The sequence below is a fragment of the Protopterus annectens genome, chromosome 16.part0 (assembly GCF_019279795.1).
Source record: "Protopterus annectens isolate FY-2018-M chromosome 16.part0, PAN1.0, whole genome shotgun sequence".
In the NCBI taxonomy this organism is placed as follows: domain Eukaryota; kingdom Metazoa; phylum Chordata; order Ceratodontiformes; family Protopteridae; genus Protopterus; species Protopterus annectens.
Window position 1 is genome coordinate 782,629,535 of NC_056750.1, and position 18,462 is coordinate 782,647,996.

Below are 18,462 nucleotides of genomic sequence, written 5' to 3' on the forward strand. Positions count from 1 at the left end.
GTTAGGTAAGAAGAAAAAATAGTACAAAAAAAACAAAAAAACAAAACAAAAAAAAAACAAAAAAAAAACAAAAAAACAAACAAAAAAAAAAAAATATATATATATATATATATATATATATATATATATATATACACACACACACACACACACTGCAGTACATTGCAGATATTGTGATAAATTACTTGAGAATCCAATTTTCTCATTCCGGCACAGTGGTTAAATGACTATCAAGTTATCCTTTGGGCTGGATACCTTTTGTACAAGACAAGTCCAAAGCATATGAATTACAAGTTATATGTTACAACTTAAATGAACAGAGTGATTACCAAAGTGAAAAAAAAAACTTAAAATCATTTTATATATAATTTTATATAATATAGGCTGCCTTTGGTTCAATCACTAGATGGCTCTTATCAGATGAAGAAAGGAGCTTATAAGAAGGCAGAGAACTAAGCATATCAGATGCTAATCATTTAAGAATCCTTGCATACACATAAGAAATATCATTCACACAAAAATATACACCTACTCATACACTATTAAACACATTCGAAGCACATTCATGTATGTATGTTAAAAAACTCATTGAGACAAAACTCAAACAGCTCAATTCACATACAAACTGCTGCTGTTCAGCATATGCACATAAACTAATCAAAATTTAACACACAGTCACTGCCTTGTCCATTTACTGAAAGATGCAAACTTATAAACAAGCTCAATAAAATGAAATGCAGACAATCCCTTGTATCAAACACTCAGTGAAAATATGCAAAATTGTAGTTCTATCATATTTTTTGACTTTCAGAAAGTCAGTGTGGTGCACAGTACTTTTTTCCCCCTAAAATAAATTAATTTCCCTACACTTTCAATCTACATTTGGGCCCCTTTCTGTTATTGCATGAAGTACATATTTATTTCAAGAGGTATATAGCCCTTGACATAAAAAGCTCTTCTTCGCATATACTAGGACCAAGTGGGCTTAGGGCTACCTTCCCCTCTCCACTGTTCACCACCACCAAGAATGACGTAATGTTTGTTGTTAGTGATCCCTTCCTGAATCAGATGTTCGTTCACTGACAAAATAGTAATACTGACCAGTAAAACATTAAATCAGCACTTCTGATAATAAAAATACATATCTACAAACACATATATAATAAATATATATTCATGGATTAGAGTATAAGTTATGTTCAAAGGTGCATTTTGATCACATTATATCGTCTAGGAGGTTGGGGCTAGCCACCCAGTCTAGAGTTCGAGGCTCAGAAGCAGCCATAATCATACACATAAACTGCTTCCCAGTTCGTTTATCAATAGGATAGATACATGTTGGTGTAAATCGCTTGTTTTTCTCCACAAAGTCACATAGTTGCTCATAGATTTTGGGGTACTCATGGCGCAGAAATACTCCCCTTATCCTGAGTTCTCGTTGTATATTGATGAAGCAGATTTCCCTTGCCTTCCTTCCCTCCTCCCCTTCCTTGTCAATATCACTAGTACCAGGTGGAGGAGTTAGGATCAAGGTTTCCATGTCCTTCTCTGTCTTCAGCATCTTCTCAGGGCTGGAGGATGCTAGTGCCACTTTGGCATATTTTCTGACTGTGGGGACCTGAAACTTTGGGGATGGATTCTCAGGCACTTTTTTCCCCACAGCAACAGATACATTCAACAGAAAACATTCATCTGGGTCATACTGATTTCCAGCTTCTTGCAGCCCTTTACAATAATTTCCAAGTTTGTCTGAATATCCCTCTAGCTCCCTCAATGAAAGGTAAGTGGGAGACATTAACAAGCTTTCCAGACCAAACTGAAGAAAATTTTGAGCAGAACCAGGGTTTGGAAATCCTAAAAACAGCACACCCCTCCCCCTTGACAAAAAGCCAACTTTAGCAATACGGGAAAAGGCCTTGTGAATTTCAGTATTATCTCTGCAGAACTTTAGGAGATGTCTGCAAGAGCTTTCAATGCGGCCATAAACACAGTTTTCCTTGTGAACATCCCAATCCTCCCGCCTGCAGTTCCGGGAGCAGTAGTATGTATAGCAGCTGTGGCACGACTTGAAATAAAGGCAGGCATTGAACATGGTCTCTGTTCGGCCACACTTAACATTGGAGCACATCATCATATCATCTTCATCAGTGCTGAGGTCAGGAGAACATTCCTCTGTTGACTTCTGAAAACCAGAGTCAGAAGATATCATCAATGAATATCCATCAGGGCTGAAGAGGCTGGGTCCCGGCTGTTGCTTCATTGGTTTACCCTCATCTGGTGATATCACCTCTTTCCTTGGAGCTGGATTATTTGGAGGTTCAGAATCATTTTCATTTATTAACTTTTTTAGTTGATCCACTAAATTATCTCCGTCACTAGCCCTTCTGCCTGCTGGGGCCTTATAGTCAATTACCAGATCTGCAATCAGCTCATCCAGTTGTTCAATGCTTCGCTGAAGGGTCGAGCCATTCAGTAGACTCTCTTTGGTAGTACTCAGATTGTAGGGCCTTTCATCTGCAGGTGACCGGACATTTCCACTGTCAAGGACATCCCAGCTGGCTGAGCGGTTCTCTGCTTTATTTAAACCTCCAGACTTTATGTCATTGTCTGTTATTGTTATTTCAGGAGTGACAAACCATGACCTCCCAAAGGTTTTTTTCTTTCTGTCTGAATGCATTTTTTCAAGAATCGAGTTTTCAGAAAGGGAAAGGGCAGCATAACGTTTTGGGGAACTAGAGAGGTTCACCACAACTGGTTGGCGCCTTTCATCAGGGGAAAAGGCACGTCTCTCCCGGGACAGTAAGTTATCACAACTTCTACCTCGGGATACTACCTCATCACGAGGAGTCACTGGGGTAAGTATATTGTCCCAAGATCTAGAATAATGTCTGGTATCTATTCCTAACCTGCTCTGTTCCACACCATAGTGACTATACCAGGGAGAAAGTAGGCTGTCTCGCCTAGATTGTGGAACAGAAAACCGTGCACTAGGGTGGGGTATTGTAATTGAATCTGGACTGTGCCATTCACTAAACTGCAGGGGCTGTGAAACTCTTGGATGAAAATACATCCTTGATGGAGCACTGTGGTCCAAATACCTTCCATACTCATCTGCATAAAAAGATCTTGGAGACAAGTTCTGGAGTGGATATGGTCTATGTTCCTGGCCATGATAGGTCCTGTAAGTGACATTTTTAGGTGGGTAATTGTAAACATCCTCACCATAAAATGACCTGGAGTGACCTTCACGAATAGGATAGGTTCTTGTTGCATCTTTGTAAAACACCCTTGGTGGAATATTAGGAGCATGGCTTCTGAGTCGGTCGTCACCATAAAAGATTTGTGATGGAATGCTCTGCCCTTGAACCGAGTGAAAATGCTCCTCATAGCATGTTGCTTTCAAGGGAATGCTTGGGCTTGAGAATCCACTGTGATCTTCAGTGAAGAAAAACTCTGTGGGCACATTTGGGCTAGAAAGTGCTCTTCGCTCTCTGCTGGGGTATTCTCTAATCTCCCTTGGGGAAGGAACAGTATGATAAGCAAAGTCATTGTGGTCTGCTCCATAGTACTCATTTGGGATGTGGCTGTTAATAGGGTATATCACCATATGATCTCCACTGTAAGAATCAGTTGGGGTAGGAGTTCTTGATACTGAAACTTGATTGCTATATGGCAATGACAGACTGACACTGCCTGGCTGCCTTGGCCAATATGGCACTTCGACTTTGCTTATGGAAGCTCTCTGGTTATGTGTAGTGTGCTGAAGCACTGACTCATCTGGTTTTATATCAATGCGACTCCTCACATGTGGTGTGGGAACAGTCTTGGTAGCCTGATTCATATCAAAGCAGTCACTAACATAAAGGGGGGAATAATGTGTAGAGGTGGTCTTCTGTGGTTGTAGTTTGATAGGATGGACTTCATTCATCATGGCCTTCATTGATGCATGGCTACCATCTCTTCGAGGAGAAGCATCCACCCTTTTTGGTGGCTCTCTGGTTGCACAAAGTACTTCACGTCCTCTTCTGACAGGTGGTGGAGAAGATACATCAATTGGTACTGGAGTAAATGTATTTTTTACCCTTGGAGCACTTTTTGATCTGGCCCGTTTTTTTTGATCTGCCTTTGACTTTTCTCTACCGGACTCCCCGCCATGGTGTTGCTGCCTGGAACTATAATGATCCTTACTGGATAACCTGAGTTGATTCTGTCTTCCCTCTTCATTCCATGAGGAGTCAATGTTTACTCCATGACCATCATTTCTTCTGCTTGGATACTCCATTGATGATCCGAGAGCCTGTGGCTCATCCAAGGATTCCAGAAAGTCAAAGCTTCGGCAATGCCTTTTATTAAAGTGCTGCTGGTTGTCTTCCACAGTGTTGGACATGTGTTCTTTACATTCTCTGAAAGGCTGATAAGTTTGGGAATCCCCAGGAGCTGGGCTTGCTGTAATGTCTTGAAACACCGTCGAAACCAGTATGTCAGGTGGGTCTGTTCGTGTCATCTTAAAGCAAGTCGTCTTCCCTCAACTTCCCATTCAGATCCTTTCAAGGATATGGCAACCTAAAGCAAAGAAAAAAAAGAGAATTTAGAAAATGCAGTACACATTTAAAGTGATGACAGAAGAAATTGCTCAGACAAGTTACAAAAATAGTGCAATAGCAAATGTAAAAACGGTTTTCAGAAACAGTCATTATTATTTACATATGAGGTCATGTTTTACTTTTATATGATTAGTAACCTTTTCTTTGATGTTACTTGCTACAAGTTGTGGAAAAACAGTCCACATCACAAATTTTCACCACTGCTCTCTAAGTGTGATCATTTGTTTGTTTGTCTATCTGTTTGAAAACCACATAAATAAACTGGTCTGTAAACCCTTTTCAGTCATAAACTGGGGTGCAGGCATATATACTTTTCCTGTGTAACTTCATCATATGCCCAGGTATTGTTTTACTAACTGCTTTGATTGCTTTTTTGTAGGATTTTCTAAGTGAATGTTTCATCCATGATTCCTCATGCCTTATATAGCCTGTGTCAGGCCTGAAAAGAGTCTTAGAATCAGTGCTCCTACACTGTTATCACATGAAAAATAAAAAGAAATAAAGTAAAACAAAGCAACTACACTATCCAAAATAAATAAGGATGTGGGCAAAGTCCATACATAAGCATATAGGCAAATATATAACACAAATTATTTGAGCTATCAACAATCAGTTGTGACAATGGCAAGTACATTCATACACAGGAACAGTTATAGGCAAACAGGACAACAGCAATGGATGCACATGGATGGCTTGAATAACAGTTATGATTTAATTTGTAAACAGATTAATAAAACAGTGAAAGGCTAGGAAGTAGAAGAACCTCTTAAATAATGATAACCATTGCAATCACACAACAAAGTCATGAATGTTTACAAATGCAGAAGTCTAGTGTGATATGGCAAGTGAAAGCAAACCTATCCAGATATGAGGTATAATGACCTACAATCCACTTCAGTGTTGGGGACTGATAATCTTAGGGGCTATCTAGGTACTTCTAGAGCCTAAATAAAGGTATGAACACAACCTAGTGACACATAAGAAGCTGGGTGCACACCCACACTGCCCATTGTCTTTAAAACAATTGCGTTTGTATAGTTTTGAAAGCCTTTTGCATTAAATCTGGCGAAGTCCATTTCATTTAATTTCTGATGAAGGCAAGAAGACAGTTCCAGCTCAAAGACAGTACAGTTTTGGTAAAGGCTATCTCCCCACTGACTAGAATGAACAAAGGTCTTTTTGAGAGACAGGGTCACTTATCTGTTGTCCTTAGAGGGTAACAGTGGGATACTACAACCAGCTTATTGGCAGGTACAGGACAACTCTCTAAATGTAGAAGTTTAAATGCAATATGATTTACAAGGAAAGAAAATACATGCCACGTTAGTTGTCTATGATAATCAATGCTAGGGGAAAAAAAAAAACAGTTTTAATGCTGCATTTAAGGGTCAGCTATACTCCAACATATTTTCTTTTTCCAGTGGATATATTCCTCCCTAGAGAATGATCCCCACATATTCACATTTTAAAATGTATGACTCAGCAATTTCTTCCCCTTTGTGGTGTTTCTCTCTTAGTGTCTTCAGTGTACACAATGTTGGGACTGAATAAAAATGAAGTCTTTCTTCAGGAATTTTGTCTCACTTGCTCTTACATCATTTCATTGTGCTCTTCTCTCCCAAAGAGAGGTAAGACAGCAAAGATGTAACACTAACACTTCTCCCTTTCTCCCTTTCCCAACCTGCTACTCAAATACGAGTCACTTGGGTTTAATCAGGTTCACAGGTAAGTATTAGGCTAGCTGCCCCATGGGCCATTTTAAGGCTAGCCAATTTCCCTTTCAATGGTAAGAATTAATCTCTGTACCTTGTATGTGTAACGTAAACACCTTAACAATTATACCAACTGTTAGATTAGGGACTTCCATTTTAAAGTAGTTATTAGACATTAGACAGGCTAAAGGGTAAAATAGGCCTAGAAATTTTCTTTCATTTATGCACAAAAGACAGTTAAGCAGAAAGCAAGAATAACCTTGCTGGTCAAACATGAGAGAGAAAGTTTATTACAAAGGAAATATAAGCATAAAGTGTGCAGAAAGTGACAGAACCCACATGGTTAGAATTGCTGGAGCCATGTCAAACTCCAAACCAGTTACAAGTGGTGTCCCACAGGGCTCAGTCCTGGGACCTCTCTTGTTCGGTATATATTTCTCGGAGGTACAGGCCAACATGGAAGGACTGTGGCTGACCAAGTTTGCAGATGACTGCAAACTGGGCGCCATAATCGACTCTCCAGCCGACACAAGCATCCTCCAAAAGGGCCTCATAGAAACAGACAACTGGTGCCAGAGCCATGGCCTCAAGCTAAATGCCAAAAAGTGTATAGTCATCCCCTTTGGCAAAAACAAAGTGCCCACAAATTACCACATAGGTGGTAATCCATTAAGTACAGAAGAAGTAATTAGGGACCTGGGGACCCAAGTTGATAGCAATCTCTCATTTGACAACCACATGGCCAAAGTGGTTAGAAAAACATTTTATATAGCCCACCTAATCATGAAGGGATTCGGATCTAGATCAGGGGAGGTCATCGTGCCTCTTTACTCATCCTTCATCAGGCCCATAATTGAGTACAATGCCCCTTTTGGGATGTACCTTACCAGACACCTGCAGCAAATGGAAAGACCCCAAAAGTACCTCACCAAGAGGATCAAAGGGCTCAAACAGATGCCATATGCTGCCTGGTTAAAGAAACTCCAGCTCTACTCAGTGGCATCCCACCTGCTCAGAGGTGATCTGTGCCTGACGTATAAAGCCATGTCCAACCCGGAATTAATGGACATGCTACACCTCAGAAAATCCAAATCCCATCGAGCCACGCGCTCGAGAGACTTGAACCTCAGCACTGAAATAAATAGGACATGCTGGAGGGACAGATTCATAACCCAGAGGCTCCCTTCACTCTGGAATAAAATCCCAGTCCAGGTTAGGCAGAGTCCCTCATTGACTCTCTTCAAGAGGAATCTTGATGAGTGGATGGGAGATCATAGGTTTACCCAGGGTATCACTTCTGTGTCACTGTTAGACAGAGGCACAGTATACTAACCTCGAAAAAGGGCATAGCAAAATTCATTTAAAATGGGTGGCGAAAGCCAAACACACTCTGGCTAGGCTTATAAATGCCCTAGGGCAGATAGCCTAGTATGAACCTATGAACCTATGAAGAAATACAAAATGTTCTTTTCTCAAGGGAAAGATATAATCTTGGCAGCTACAGAGTGTTCCTTAATGGAAACCAATGGAACCAAGCCTAAGAGGGTGTGTAAAGCATCACAGGGTTTTGGTATTATTAAAATATTCTTCAGATACAGTTAGGGAAGTCAGTTACGGTTAGTTAGTTTGTTTGACCTGACATTACAGAGACAATACAGACACTCAAGCCTGAGGTACTGAAATCAGGTCAAATAAAGACTGGTTCCATTTACATCATTCAGGACAATCAGACGATATGTGCAGAATATATTTAGCAGCACTGTTATTATCAGGAATGTTAATGAAGACAGTATTCGGATATTGTGAACATCTAATAAAGCCTTGTTGAATGAACTACAGTGTTTAGAGAATTCATTCTGAAAATTATAAAAGACTTGACCCATAAAGGAGAGACTGGCACCTATTCAGCAAGAGTTTGGGTAATTAACAGATAGACTTTCATCTCAGTCTCATTTCAGTTGTTTCCAGTTAATTATAGTATGGTACAGTCTTATCAATTCTTTCACCAACACCATAACATAGAGGGTTTTTATCCTGTCTATGTCAGTGACCTGACTGCTTCTCAATATAAGTACTGTAAGAATATATTCAGATTTGACAAGGTGTGATTTTATGATAGCAACTTTAAGAACAAGACACCAGTGATGCGGAACTAAGACAGCAGTGACAGGTAAACACTTCTGAGAATAAGGGTGACTGAAGGAAGCTGAACAACAAGGAGCATAAACAAAAAATTAGGTTGAAGAGAAGACTTTCCATCCTAATCATAGTGCTATCACCACCCTTGTTAAGTTTACTAATAATACTAACCACCATCACAATGATGGCAATTTAGTTTCCTCCACCTTTCTTAATCTGTCTAAAGCTTTTGATACCGTCTTCCATTCTAAACTCTTAACTACACTCTCGGAACTTAAACTTCGCCATTCTGCACTAACTTGTTACCAGCAATATCTAACTGGATGCCAGCAAGCTGTAAAATGACAACAAAATCTCTCTTTATTATTGCCTGTAACCTTGGGAATTACACAGGGATCTATTCTGGGTCGTCTCCTTTTTATTAACTTTACTAACAGTCTTTATACTGCCACCCCCACTTGCCTCCATAGTTCAATATGCAAATGATTCCAAAAATGACCCAGCAGTCATTTAATGCTGTGGAATCTTGGCTAAACAATGCACAATGTATACTTAAACTTACCAAAACAAAACTCATGCTCTTCTATCCAACTGGTGCAGCACCATTCAATATCACATCATTAAACCATGCATTTATTTTTGCAGTTTCCCAAACAAATTTACTGGGAGTGGTCATTGACCATTAATATAAAATCTGATATACACATATCACAGACCACAAAAAAGTTCACAAAAAAAGTAGGAACCCTTTACAGAAATCAACACTTCTAAATAAATCTTCAAATGCCACTATAGCAAGAACCCATCTTATCTCTTACAAATTCTTACAAACGTTAAGAAATCTGACCTAGCAAAACTCGAAACTTGCTATAATAAAATCACAAAGTTTGCCACAGTAACAAATTTCAGATCCCATCATTGTCTGGCTTTAAAACAACTATTGTAACTCGAACTACCAAATCGACTTGCTTATAATCAACTCATCGTTGCCCATCGAATACTAAATCAACCAGAAGAAATACCAATACTTCAAAGTCTACAGATACACTACTCCGATAACAGGGTATTGTGTTCCAGTAACAAATCCTTCCTAAATATACCCAAACCTAACAATGCAGCTGGAGTTTCCCTTTACTCCAACTGCATAGCCAAAACATGGAATTCCCTGCCATTAAATATCAGAACTACTACTAACACCTCCAACTCTAAAAAAACGTATCAAATCACACCTATCAGAATCATGGACCTGCTCTTGCACAAACCCTGGTTAGGAAATAGATGTCTTAAGGCAGCTAAAGGAACACAACCTGTTATTTTTGTATTTGAATAATATACCCCTACTGAGCATATGTGTACTTAACTTGCCTGTTTTCTACCTACAATCACAGTACTGTTATTATTTGTATCCTGTCTAGACTATATGATTGTAGCCATGAAACGTATAACATATATTTCATTTTGTACTTGTACCGGAGATTGAATCAGTATTTGTATCTGTACATTGTATATGTATCTTAACAGTTATTTATAAATGTGGAGCTTTTCTCCTTGAGCCTCCACTGAAAAAGGGCATTTTGTCCAGTCGAACCTTCCTGGTAAACAAATGTAAAATAAAATAAAAAATAAATATATAAGGCTTTTCAATATTATATATCTTTCTACTTTAGCTGTGAATGATGTATTGAATTGAAATGTTCCAAAAGCTGTAATTTATTCAAACTTACATTTAATAGAGAAGGTGTTCGGACTATAAATTATATGCTATAATGAGAAAAAATGTCACGGGTTTACACACAGGCAGATTTTGCAATGACTGCACTGCAAGCTATGCAATCAGTAGGCTAGGCATATGTCATTGGAATGCTTTTCCACCTTGTATAATATTTCTTAGTATAATACAGTTATAGTCAAGAGAAATTGTATGTTCAACTACTTCTGTATTCCTTGAATGATGTGTTGTTTTCAATACATTAAAAAACAATTGTGACTTAGTGTAACACAAAACAATTTCATTTATTAACTGCTGGTACAGAAATGGCAGGCATTGTGGTCTGATCAAAAGTTTGCTGTGATAGAGCATACATTTATAGGTGTATACTAGGCTAATGACCACTTAGGTCTTGTTAAGCCAAGCCATGCATCTCAAATCTCTGACAAGTTCTGGTACCCTTGATAAGTGTAAGCAGGGGACTGGTAGATGAAATATTTACAGGCTGGCTGTGTCCATTAGAGACATAGGCCTCAAACCAGGAATGAATTTCCTTTTCATCATCCATTTGTCCAAATTACACTTTAATTGGGTTAGGAAGGAACTCTGCTTCACATCGATGGGAAGCCTGTTCCAGAGAATGGGTAGTCTCTGGGATATATACATGTCTTTCTAGCAGGTCCTATTTATATCACAGGCAAGGTTTAAGTCTTTAGAATGTATAATTCTAGTGCTGTTTGTTTTGCAGATATGCAGGAGGTCCATCAGGGTGGGGTCTGATAATGCCTTGTATGCCAGGCATAGATCTCCCCTTAACAGCCTGCAGGAGACAGAATACAAAGATAAGGCTTACAGGAAGTCTGCATAGGACATGTTACTTATGCCCTGTATTCTTTTAGTGAGGAACCTCTGCGGATGTTCCAACTGTTGGATGTGCCTGGTTAGGTACATGCCAAAAGGAGGCATTGCACTTGATCAGTCTGATAAATGCTGAATATAGTATAACAATGAACTTCTTGGACCTAGATGCCATACCTTTGTTTATAAGTTGTACAACATAGAAAGATTTCCTCACTACTGTAGACATGTGATGATCAAAGGCTACATTGCTGTGTACATGTGTCCCCAAGTCCCCAAATACTGGGTGGACTTTTAGGGGCGTGTCAATATGATAGTTAACATGGATGGATGACTTCTCAAGTGATACTATTGAGCATTTCTTGCCATTTAGCTTTAGTCCACAGCTCTGACACCAGTTATTTGTCTGTATCAGCCCCTCCTAGAGAACATCAGTATCAGTGGGAATTCTATGACTGCTCCTAATTTGCAATCATCTGCACATTTTTTCAGCCAGAGACCCTTGACATTGGCCTTGACTCCAGAGAAGTAGATCTCAAAATGGACTGCTCCAGGACTGATTTCTTGAGGGACTGCACTGGTGACTGGCATCTCTGTAGAGGTGGACTCCCCAGTTCTAACTTCCCAGGTCCTGTCTATCAGCCACTGGTTTGTACCTAACCTTTTGAGTTTGTCAACAATGCTGGAGTGGCATATTGTGTCAAATGTCTTGGCCAGATCAAGGTGGGCAGTGTGAACCATTTTGCCCTCATCCGTTGCTTTGCTGACCTTCTCAAAGAAGTCCACCAAGATGAGAAGGCATAACCTGCCCTTAATGAAATCAAACTGGGTTATGCCCAGTAATTGGAGGTTTCCTATGTCATTATTGATCATTTTTGTGATAATTCTTTCCATGGTTATACTCAAATATGAATTATGATATAGCTTGGATTCTTGACTTATAAAATGTAAGAAAAATGAGAAGCTACTAACCTAACACTTGTGGTTAAGTGTTAACCCAAGGAAAAAGGAAAAGTTGCAGAAATATTGCACAATGGCTTTTAGATTTATGAGTTTTTGGTTACTGCCAAAGTTTATAAAACTTAATGAGTTCCCTTTTCTATTTTAACATTTTGGACCTAGTAACAGCCTGACAAATTTTCTGTGATTTATTCTAAAATACTTTCTACAAAATTTAGAGTGACAAGTGAAATGTTTTTATATGTGTTTTGTAAAATGTCTTACATTAAGAGTGTCTTATCGTAAGTGTGTCTCCTGTTACTCATGCATAACGCGCAAACCGAATAAATAACTTCATGACACAAATAGACAGTCAATACAGACTAACAGGTGACTTAAATATATGTAGGCAGAGCATTTGCTGTATCCAATATAATCTTGTCTCACCATGAAACAGGTTGCCTCCTTTAATTAGACTTTTAGCCAGGAATGACCTCTAAACTGCCAATATAATGATGCAATTTGCCTTATTCTGTATGTGACTCCACAATATTTGAGAGTAAGAAGATGGAGGTTGGCATAATGGTTAAGGTGTTTACTTCACAGACACAAGGTACAAATGTTGATTCTCACCTTTGGGAAAAGGGGTAGGCTTAACAATGCCTACAATGACAGCTAGCCTAGTACTTATCTAAGTTCCTAATTTGGGGGGGGTGAGGTTGGTATAATATTAAGGTGTTTACTTCACAGTCAAGGGATACAGGGTTTGATTTTCACTTTTGAAAGGGGAAATTGGCTAGGCTTAAAATGGACCACAAGGACCACTAGCCCTTGTGGGTACCAAAGAACATACCTATGTGCAACATGTTTGTACCAGAAACATTTTTGTATGTCAGTACCAGACTGGCCTGACACTCTACACTTAAAAAGAAAACTACAAAATGAAAACAACAACTAGCAAATACACCACAAAACAAATCATAAAAAATACATCTTTCTGTTTGTCACTGCATCATCATAGTTAAGAAAAGAACTCTAAAATTGCAATCAAGTCCTACGTGCCCTTCTATCTATATAAATTCTTCCTGCAACGTAAAAACTATTTTATTGAACTGGTTGCCATACCATAAGTTCACCAAAGCAAAGAGGGTAAAACTGATACTGCATTGAATTGTTACTTACATATGATCATGTTCTCTGCTTCGGGCAGATAACCTAAACATCTATGTTTTACCTGGTAGTATTTTTAGAGCTTTTTTGTTTTGAGGGTGAGAGATGGATAAACAAATGAAGGCTACATTTTGTGGTAATTATTAAAACTATATTACCAAGTGTAAATTATTCAGTTTTGACAGGAAATGACACACGCAGTGGCTACATTTAAGAAGGGTTGTAAGTTTGGCATGGATTTTGTCCAAAACATAGGGGGAACAGAGCAAGATCCAGCATTAGGCAGCCTAGACAGTTGCCAAGGGCCCATGTTGGCTTGGGGGGGGGGGCAGCAATAAAAAAATAAAATTGTTTATAAATAAAAAGTCTGAAGATATCCATTTGTAAATAAAAAGTCTGAAAGACATCTGTAAAACTAGAGGGCTTTAGGACATCATGGGAGACTTCTACAAGAAAAGAACAGCAAGTATAGAAACCTCTAGGAGAGTGTTGAGCATCCTAACAGAAATGTTACATGTATGTAAGCCACCACAAATTTGATAGTTAAGCAAGGAAGGACTGTAGAGTGGGAGATTTGATGGGCAGCATGGAGAAGGACTGACTAAAGCCAGAACAAGACCTTCCACCAAAACGGTGAGTACTGAAAGTGTGTGTGTGTGTGTGTGTGTGTGTGTGTGTGTGTGTGTGTGTGTGTGAAATGATCCAGTCAGGTTGGCTGTCTAGTTAAATGATGATAGTCAAATCCTAAGCCTTGATAGGTCTGTGCCTTAAACCTCCATACCAACTGTCAGCATACCTCTCAACTGCCCCTGATTTTTAGGGATATCCCTGATTTTGACTTAAATTCTATCTTTGTTCCTCTTAAACACTCCTAAAACTGGTGATTTTTGAAGAAAAGGGGGCACATTGCACTTTAAATAATGACCATAATTAGAGTTATAGGCATTTTCTATGTATGAAAATGCAAGCTAATTCACATTCTCTTATTTTGTCAATATCTCAAGTTAACACTACTATTTTAAAAGTGTCCCTGATTGTCCCTGATTCTGCTGAGATTTGTCCCTGATTGGTTGAGAGCTATGACTGCCAAGTCTCTTTATTTATTTTTTGTTTATTTTTGTAAATCCCTGAGGATTACAGCCTATCAACATCAGTCAGAATTTCATAGTTGTGTTATTCAGTGTCAGTGGTGCAACAGGTAGCATGCTTGCTTTTGGTGCAGAAGACCGTGGGTTCTCCTCCACAACCAGGTAGATCAACTGTTGACACTACTATGCAGCATGATTGGGGGGGGGTGGAGAGTGCTGAACTCCTGAGTATGTCCTCCTTTGGATGAGATGCCTACTGACTATGAACCTGTTGTCTGCCATTAAGTTGTGCATATCACAAGCACCCTTTTTTTAAGTAACACAAGCAATTTTGTTCTTCAAGGGCAGCAGGCACTGAATTTATAAATGAAACACTGAAATGCTAAGTTAATTACAATTCTCCTCAATTTAGAATTATTCAGATGACTTTTACTTCAGCAGAGATTGGGGATACTGACTATTATTGCTAGAGTATAACAGCAGTTTGAGTGGCCTTTTATGTTTGAAATGTTTTGAAATGGGTAGCCTTGGTTGATATGTTTTGTTTCACTGCTTAATCCAAAAATGATCAAAACTTCAAATTTAAAATGCACTCTATTCAAGTGATGATCTATTATATTACATTCTTTGTTTAATAAAATCAGTAAGGTGAATCAAAGAATGCATGCATTTATACATGATCCTAAAAATGTGTGCAGGGAAAACAGCCCAAAAGTACATTTAACCTGCCACTGGCCAGTTGCATTTTCTATTAACGTGGGTTTCAATCCAGTTTTCATGAATGTGAGTTTCAAAGGCAGAGAAGTTTACTGTTGCTCATGCTAAATCTATTTTCATTATGAGACTGTACTGTTTTGTTTAGCAAATGGCTATCAGTGTTTGTGCTATAAAATTTAAATAAAAGTTTTAAATTAAATCCAAACATCTGTAATCATTGTAGACATAAAGAAGAAAACAGTCTGCACACTGGCAGGTTTGAACAGTGTTTGTGGTAAATGGGCAGAGGGAGGCAAGTAATAGAACACTGGAATGGCTGCTGGGCAGGGACGCTGGGAGGTGGGGATGGTGGGGGGGGGGTGAGGAAGTAGGGGGCTGGTCCATTACTCAGCCCGGGGATCCATTTGATTATGATCCGTCTCTGAGGGGGAGGTCTCACTTAGGTACTTAAACTGCATATCTATTTGAACAGAAAAGGAAGTATGGTTGGTTACTTTTCAATTTTGGGGCCTTGGCAACTTTTTCATCACTGCCAAATAATATATCCTTGGTTTAAGGGAAACAAAATCTCATCTTCTTCTGATAAAACCAGGCAGCAATATAGGTAACAGTATCAGTGGCATGGTCACTTTAGCAATAAGCCATGTTTGCATGTGGGCCATGCAGGGTTGACCCATGGCTGATACAGTACTGTAACAAAGGTAACATTGGGCTATGCAGGGTTGACCCATGGCTGATACTGTACCATAGAAAAGGTAACATTGGACCATGCAGGGTTGATCCATGGCTGACACAGTATGGTAGCAAAGGTAACATTGGGCCATGCAGGTTTGACCCATGGCTGATATGGTACGGTAACAAAGGTAACAATATTACATCATTAGTATGCCAGCATTAGAAACATGGCTTATTGATATTACACAGCGTTGATTTTTATTAGCTTGCTTTATTTTTATTGCAAAGTCATACATTTTTGTTGTTTTCCCCACTATTTGTCATGTGTTCATTCATTAATGAAACAGTTTACATTTCTACAGTATATCTTTTTCTGATAGTATATTGCTGTTGATATTACAGTATGTATTATACATTTTGTTTTTTATTAGTTTTTTCTTTAATTATCACAGAAATGTTTACAGGTATGTGGTATATACTTTTATTTTTTAATTTGATATTTTTTCACTGTAAACAAACTTCTATTGTGTGTATTTTACTTCTCTGTATCATTCTCATTATGTAATAGATTTCTCTGTAGCTGTAGCTCATGTATTGTAAATTATTATTGTAAATTCTTTATATTGGAGAGTGAAGTTTATGTACTTTAAATTGTCTGTATTAGAGCTTGTCTCCTCAGGTCTCCACTGAAAGTGGGCCTCTGGCCCATTTGGACTAACCAGGTTAACAAATGTCAAATAAATAAACTGATTTATTACGGGATTTTTTTGTCATTCCAACTATGTAATTATATAGTTTTAATACATGCTGTCAGACTAATTTATGCAGCATCATGCTGTGGTATGATGGTGTCAGAAACCTGAGTACTGAGTAAGAAAAACTTAAGAGTAAGAAATATTTATTATTATTAGATATTCAAGTATTTTGTTTTTTAAAAAAACATTGACATTACAAAAGTATCCTACATTTTTTTAAAATGATGCAAATTTTAGTGGGGTTCCAGTTTGTTTATCTGTCTTAGGTTAAAGTGAGTCTCTGGTGATGGGTAATAGATGTACTACACGTGCATACACTTTACTTGGCTACACATTTTTGAGTACATTAGTTAAATGGAGGTCATAGCTTTTTCTTAGCTGCCCTGCCCTCCCATGGGAGTAAAAACCTCCTATTAGGTCTCCAATCGTCATTAAGAATGTATTAATGGTAGACACAGCCCAAAACATGCCTCTGAACCTCCCCTAGGGAGACAGAAGCAGGTGAAGTCTCTTAGATTCTCATCATCTGCAGCTTCTCCAATAGTATTCGAAACCTAGGCTGGCTGGCTTGTTGTGAACTCTGTCCATCTACACCCTGCATCATTTGAAATACAGTTTCACAGACAATGAGTATTTTATTCATGTTTGCAGTTATCTGAAGGAGTGGGATTGTGTTGGTGTGGTTTATGTAAACAGTGAAGGGCGCATTAGGTGTACACTAAGCATGTATACAGTTTTGTACATGCTCACACTTGTACAGTACATGTGCTAAGTGTAAATTCTACCATTTACTTTGTGAAATTGTTTTACATGTTATTGGTGATGTAAGTGTTCCGAGTGCATTTCTTAAGTGAGGATTATTTTAAAGGTTGTTATTTAAATCCATTTATCTCAGGTTTAATGCTGGATGCTTTCATTGTTGCAAGTCATACGACTTTGTTTACTTTTATACGTTAGCTGGCTTAGAAAATGTCAGATTTAATTTTTTCTTCTTGGACTGTACCAATGCTACCAAGATAACTGGATCACATACCACTTAACTGGAGTCAACCATAATAACTCCACAATAAAAACAAACAAACAAACAAATACAGGACTCCAAAAACAGCAAAATATTTTAATAAAACTAGGATTTCAGGATGGACTCCCTTCATCAGTGTATTCACAAACAAAATCAACAAATCAATTTAAATAAGACATTCAAACTGATCACAAGACACAGAACCCCCAATAACACTACAATAGCCCAAGAAAAAAAATTCTGTATGTGAGCTGCAAAGTAAAAATCCTGACTGTGCATATGTGATAGATGGGGACTTCAACAAAGCGGATATTAGAAAGGTGCTACCCCACCTCCATCAATTTGTGGACTTTCCCACAAGGGGAGAAAATACCCTTAACACGGTTTGCACCAACATAAAGGGAGCACACAAAGCAGTGCAGCAGCCATACTTGGGTAGCTCTGATCATATTTCAATAAGATTAATACCTGCTTAAAGACGTCCCAGCAGGTATTATCAAAACAGTCCCTGAGACTTTCCATTGCCTCTTCATTCCAGACCCTGATCACTTTTTCAGTGGGGTTTTCTCTGATCAGCAGAGGTTTGTAGAGAGGCAGCCACCTTCAATCAGTATTTGAACATAGACAGACACTACAATGGCATATATTTCAAAATGCATGGAAGACATATCTACAACCAAGAAGATTACAGTCAGAGTCGATCAGAAACCTTGGCTAACCAGCAGAGTGTATGAGCTTCAGAGGGCAAGGAATGAGGCATTCAGGGTCAAGGACAATGTGGGTCTAAGTGAAGCAAGGGCTAATCTAAAAAGGGGCATCAAAGAAGCCAAGAGGGAGTATGGAAGAAAGGTACAAAGTTGTTTTGAGGACATGAGGGATACCAGGAGCATCTGGAAAGACATTCATCAGCTGACTACAAGACCAGTCAGTTCAATGTGATGACAGCACAGAATTTCTGGACAGGCTCAACTCATTCTATGGCAGATTTGACCATTTGGTGTGAAAGTTACATCTTGCCTATTACTTCTGTAATACACCAGTGGGGCATGAATCTGTTGAATGTTTGGAAACCAGTT

At 38.6% G+C, this 18,462-nt stretch overlaps 1 protein-coding gene across 1 annotated transcript in view; it reads right to left on the reverse strand.

Annotated features, from left to right (window-relative positions):
* Positions 1-211: 211 nt before the first annotated feature.
* AJM1 (apical junction component 1 homolog) overlaps positions 212-18,462 on the reverse strand; it is a 285,961-nt gene continuing 267,710 nt past the window's right edge. The window contains exon 2 of the mRNA XM_044058824.1: positions 212-4,563. Coding sequence (XP_043914759.1) covers positions 1,217-4,504 — 3,288 coding nt within the window. The 5' untranslated portion in view covers positions 4,505-4,563 and the 3' untranslated portion in view covers positions 212-1,216. The remainder of the gene's footprint in view (positions 4,564-18,462) is intronic.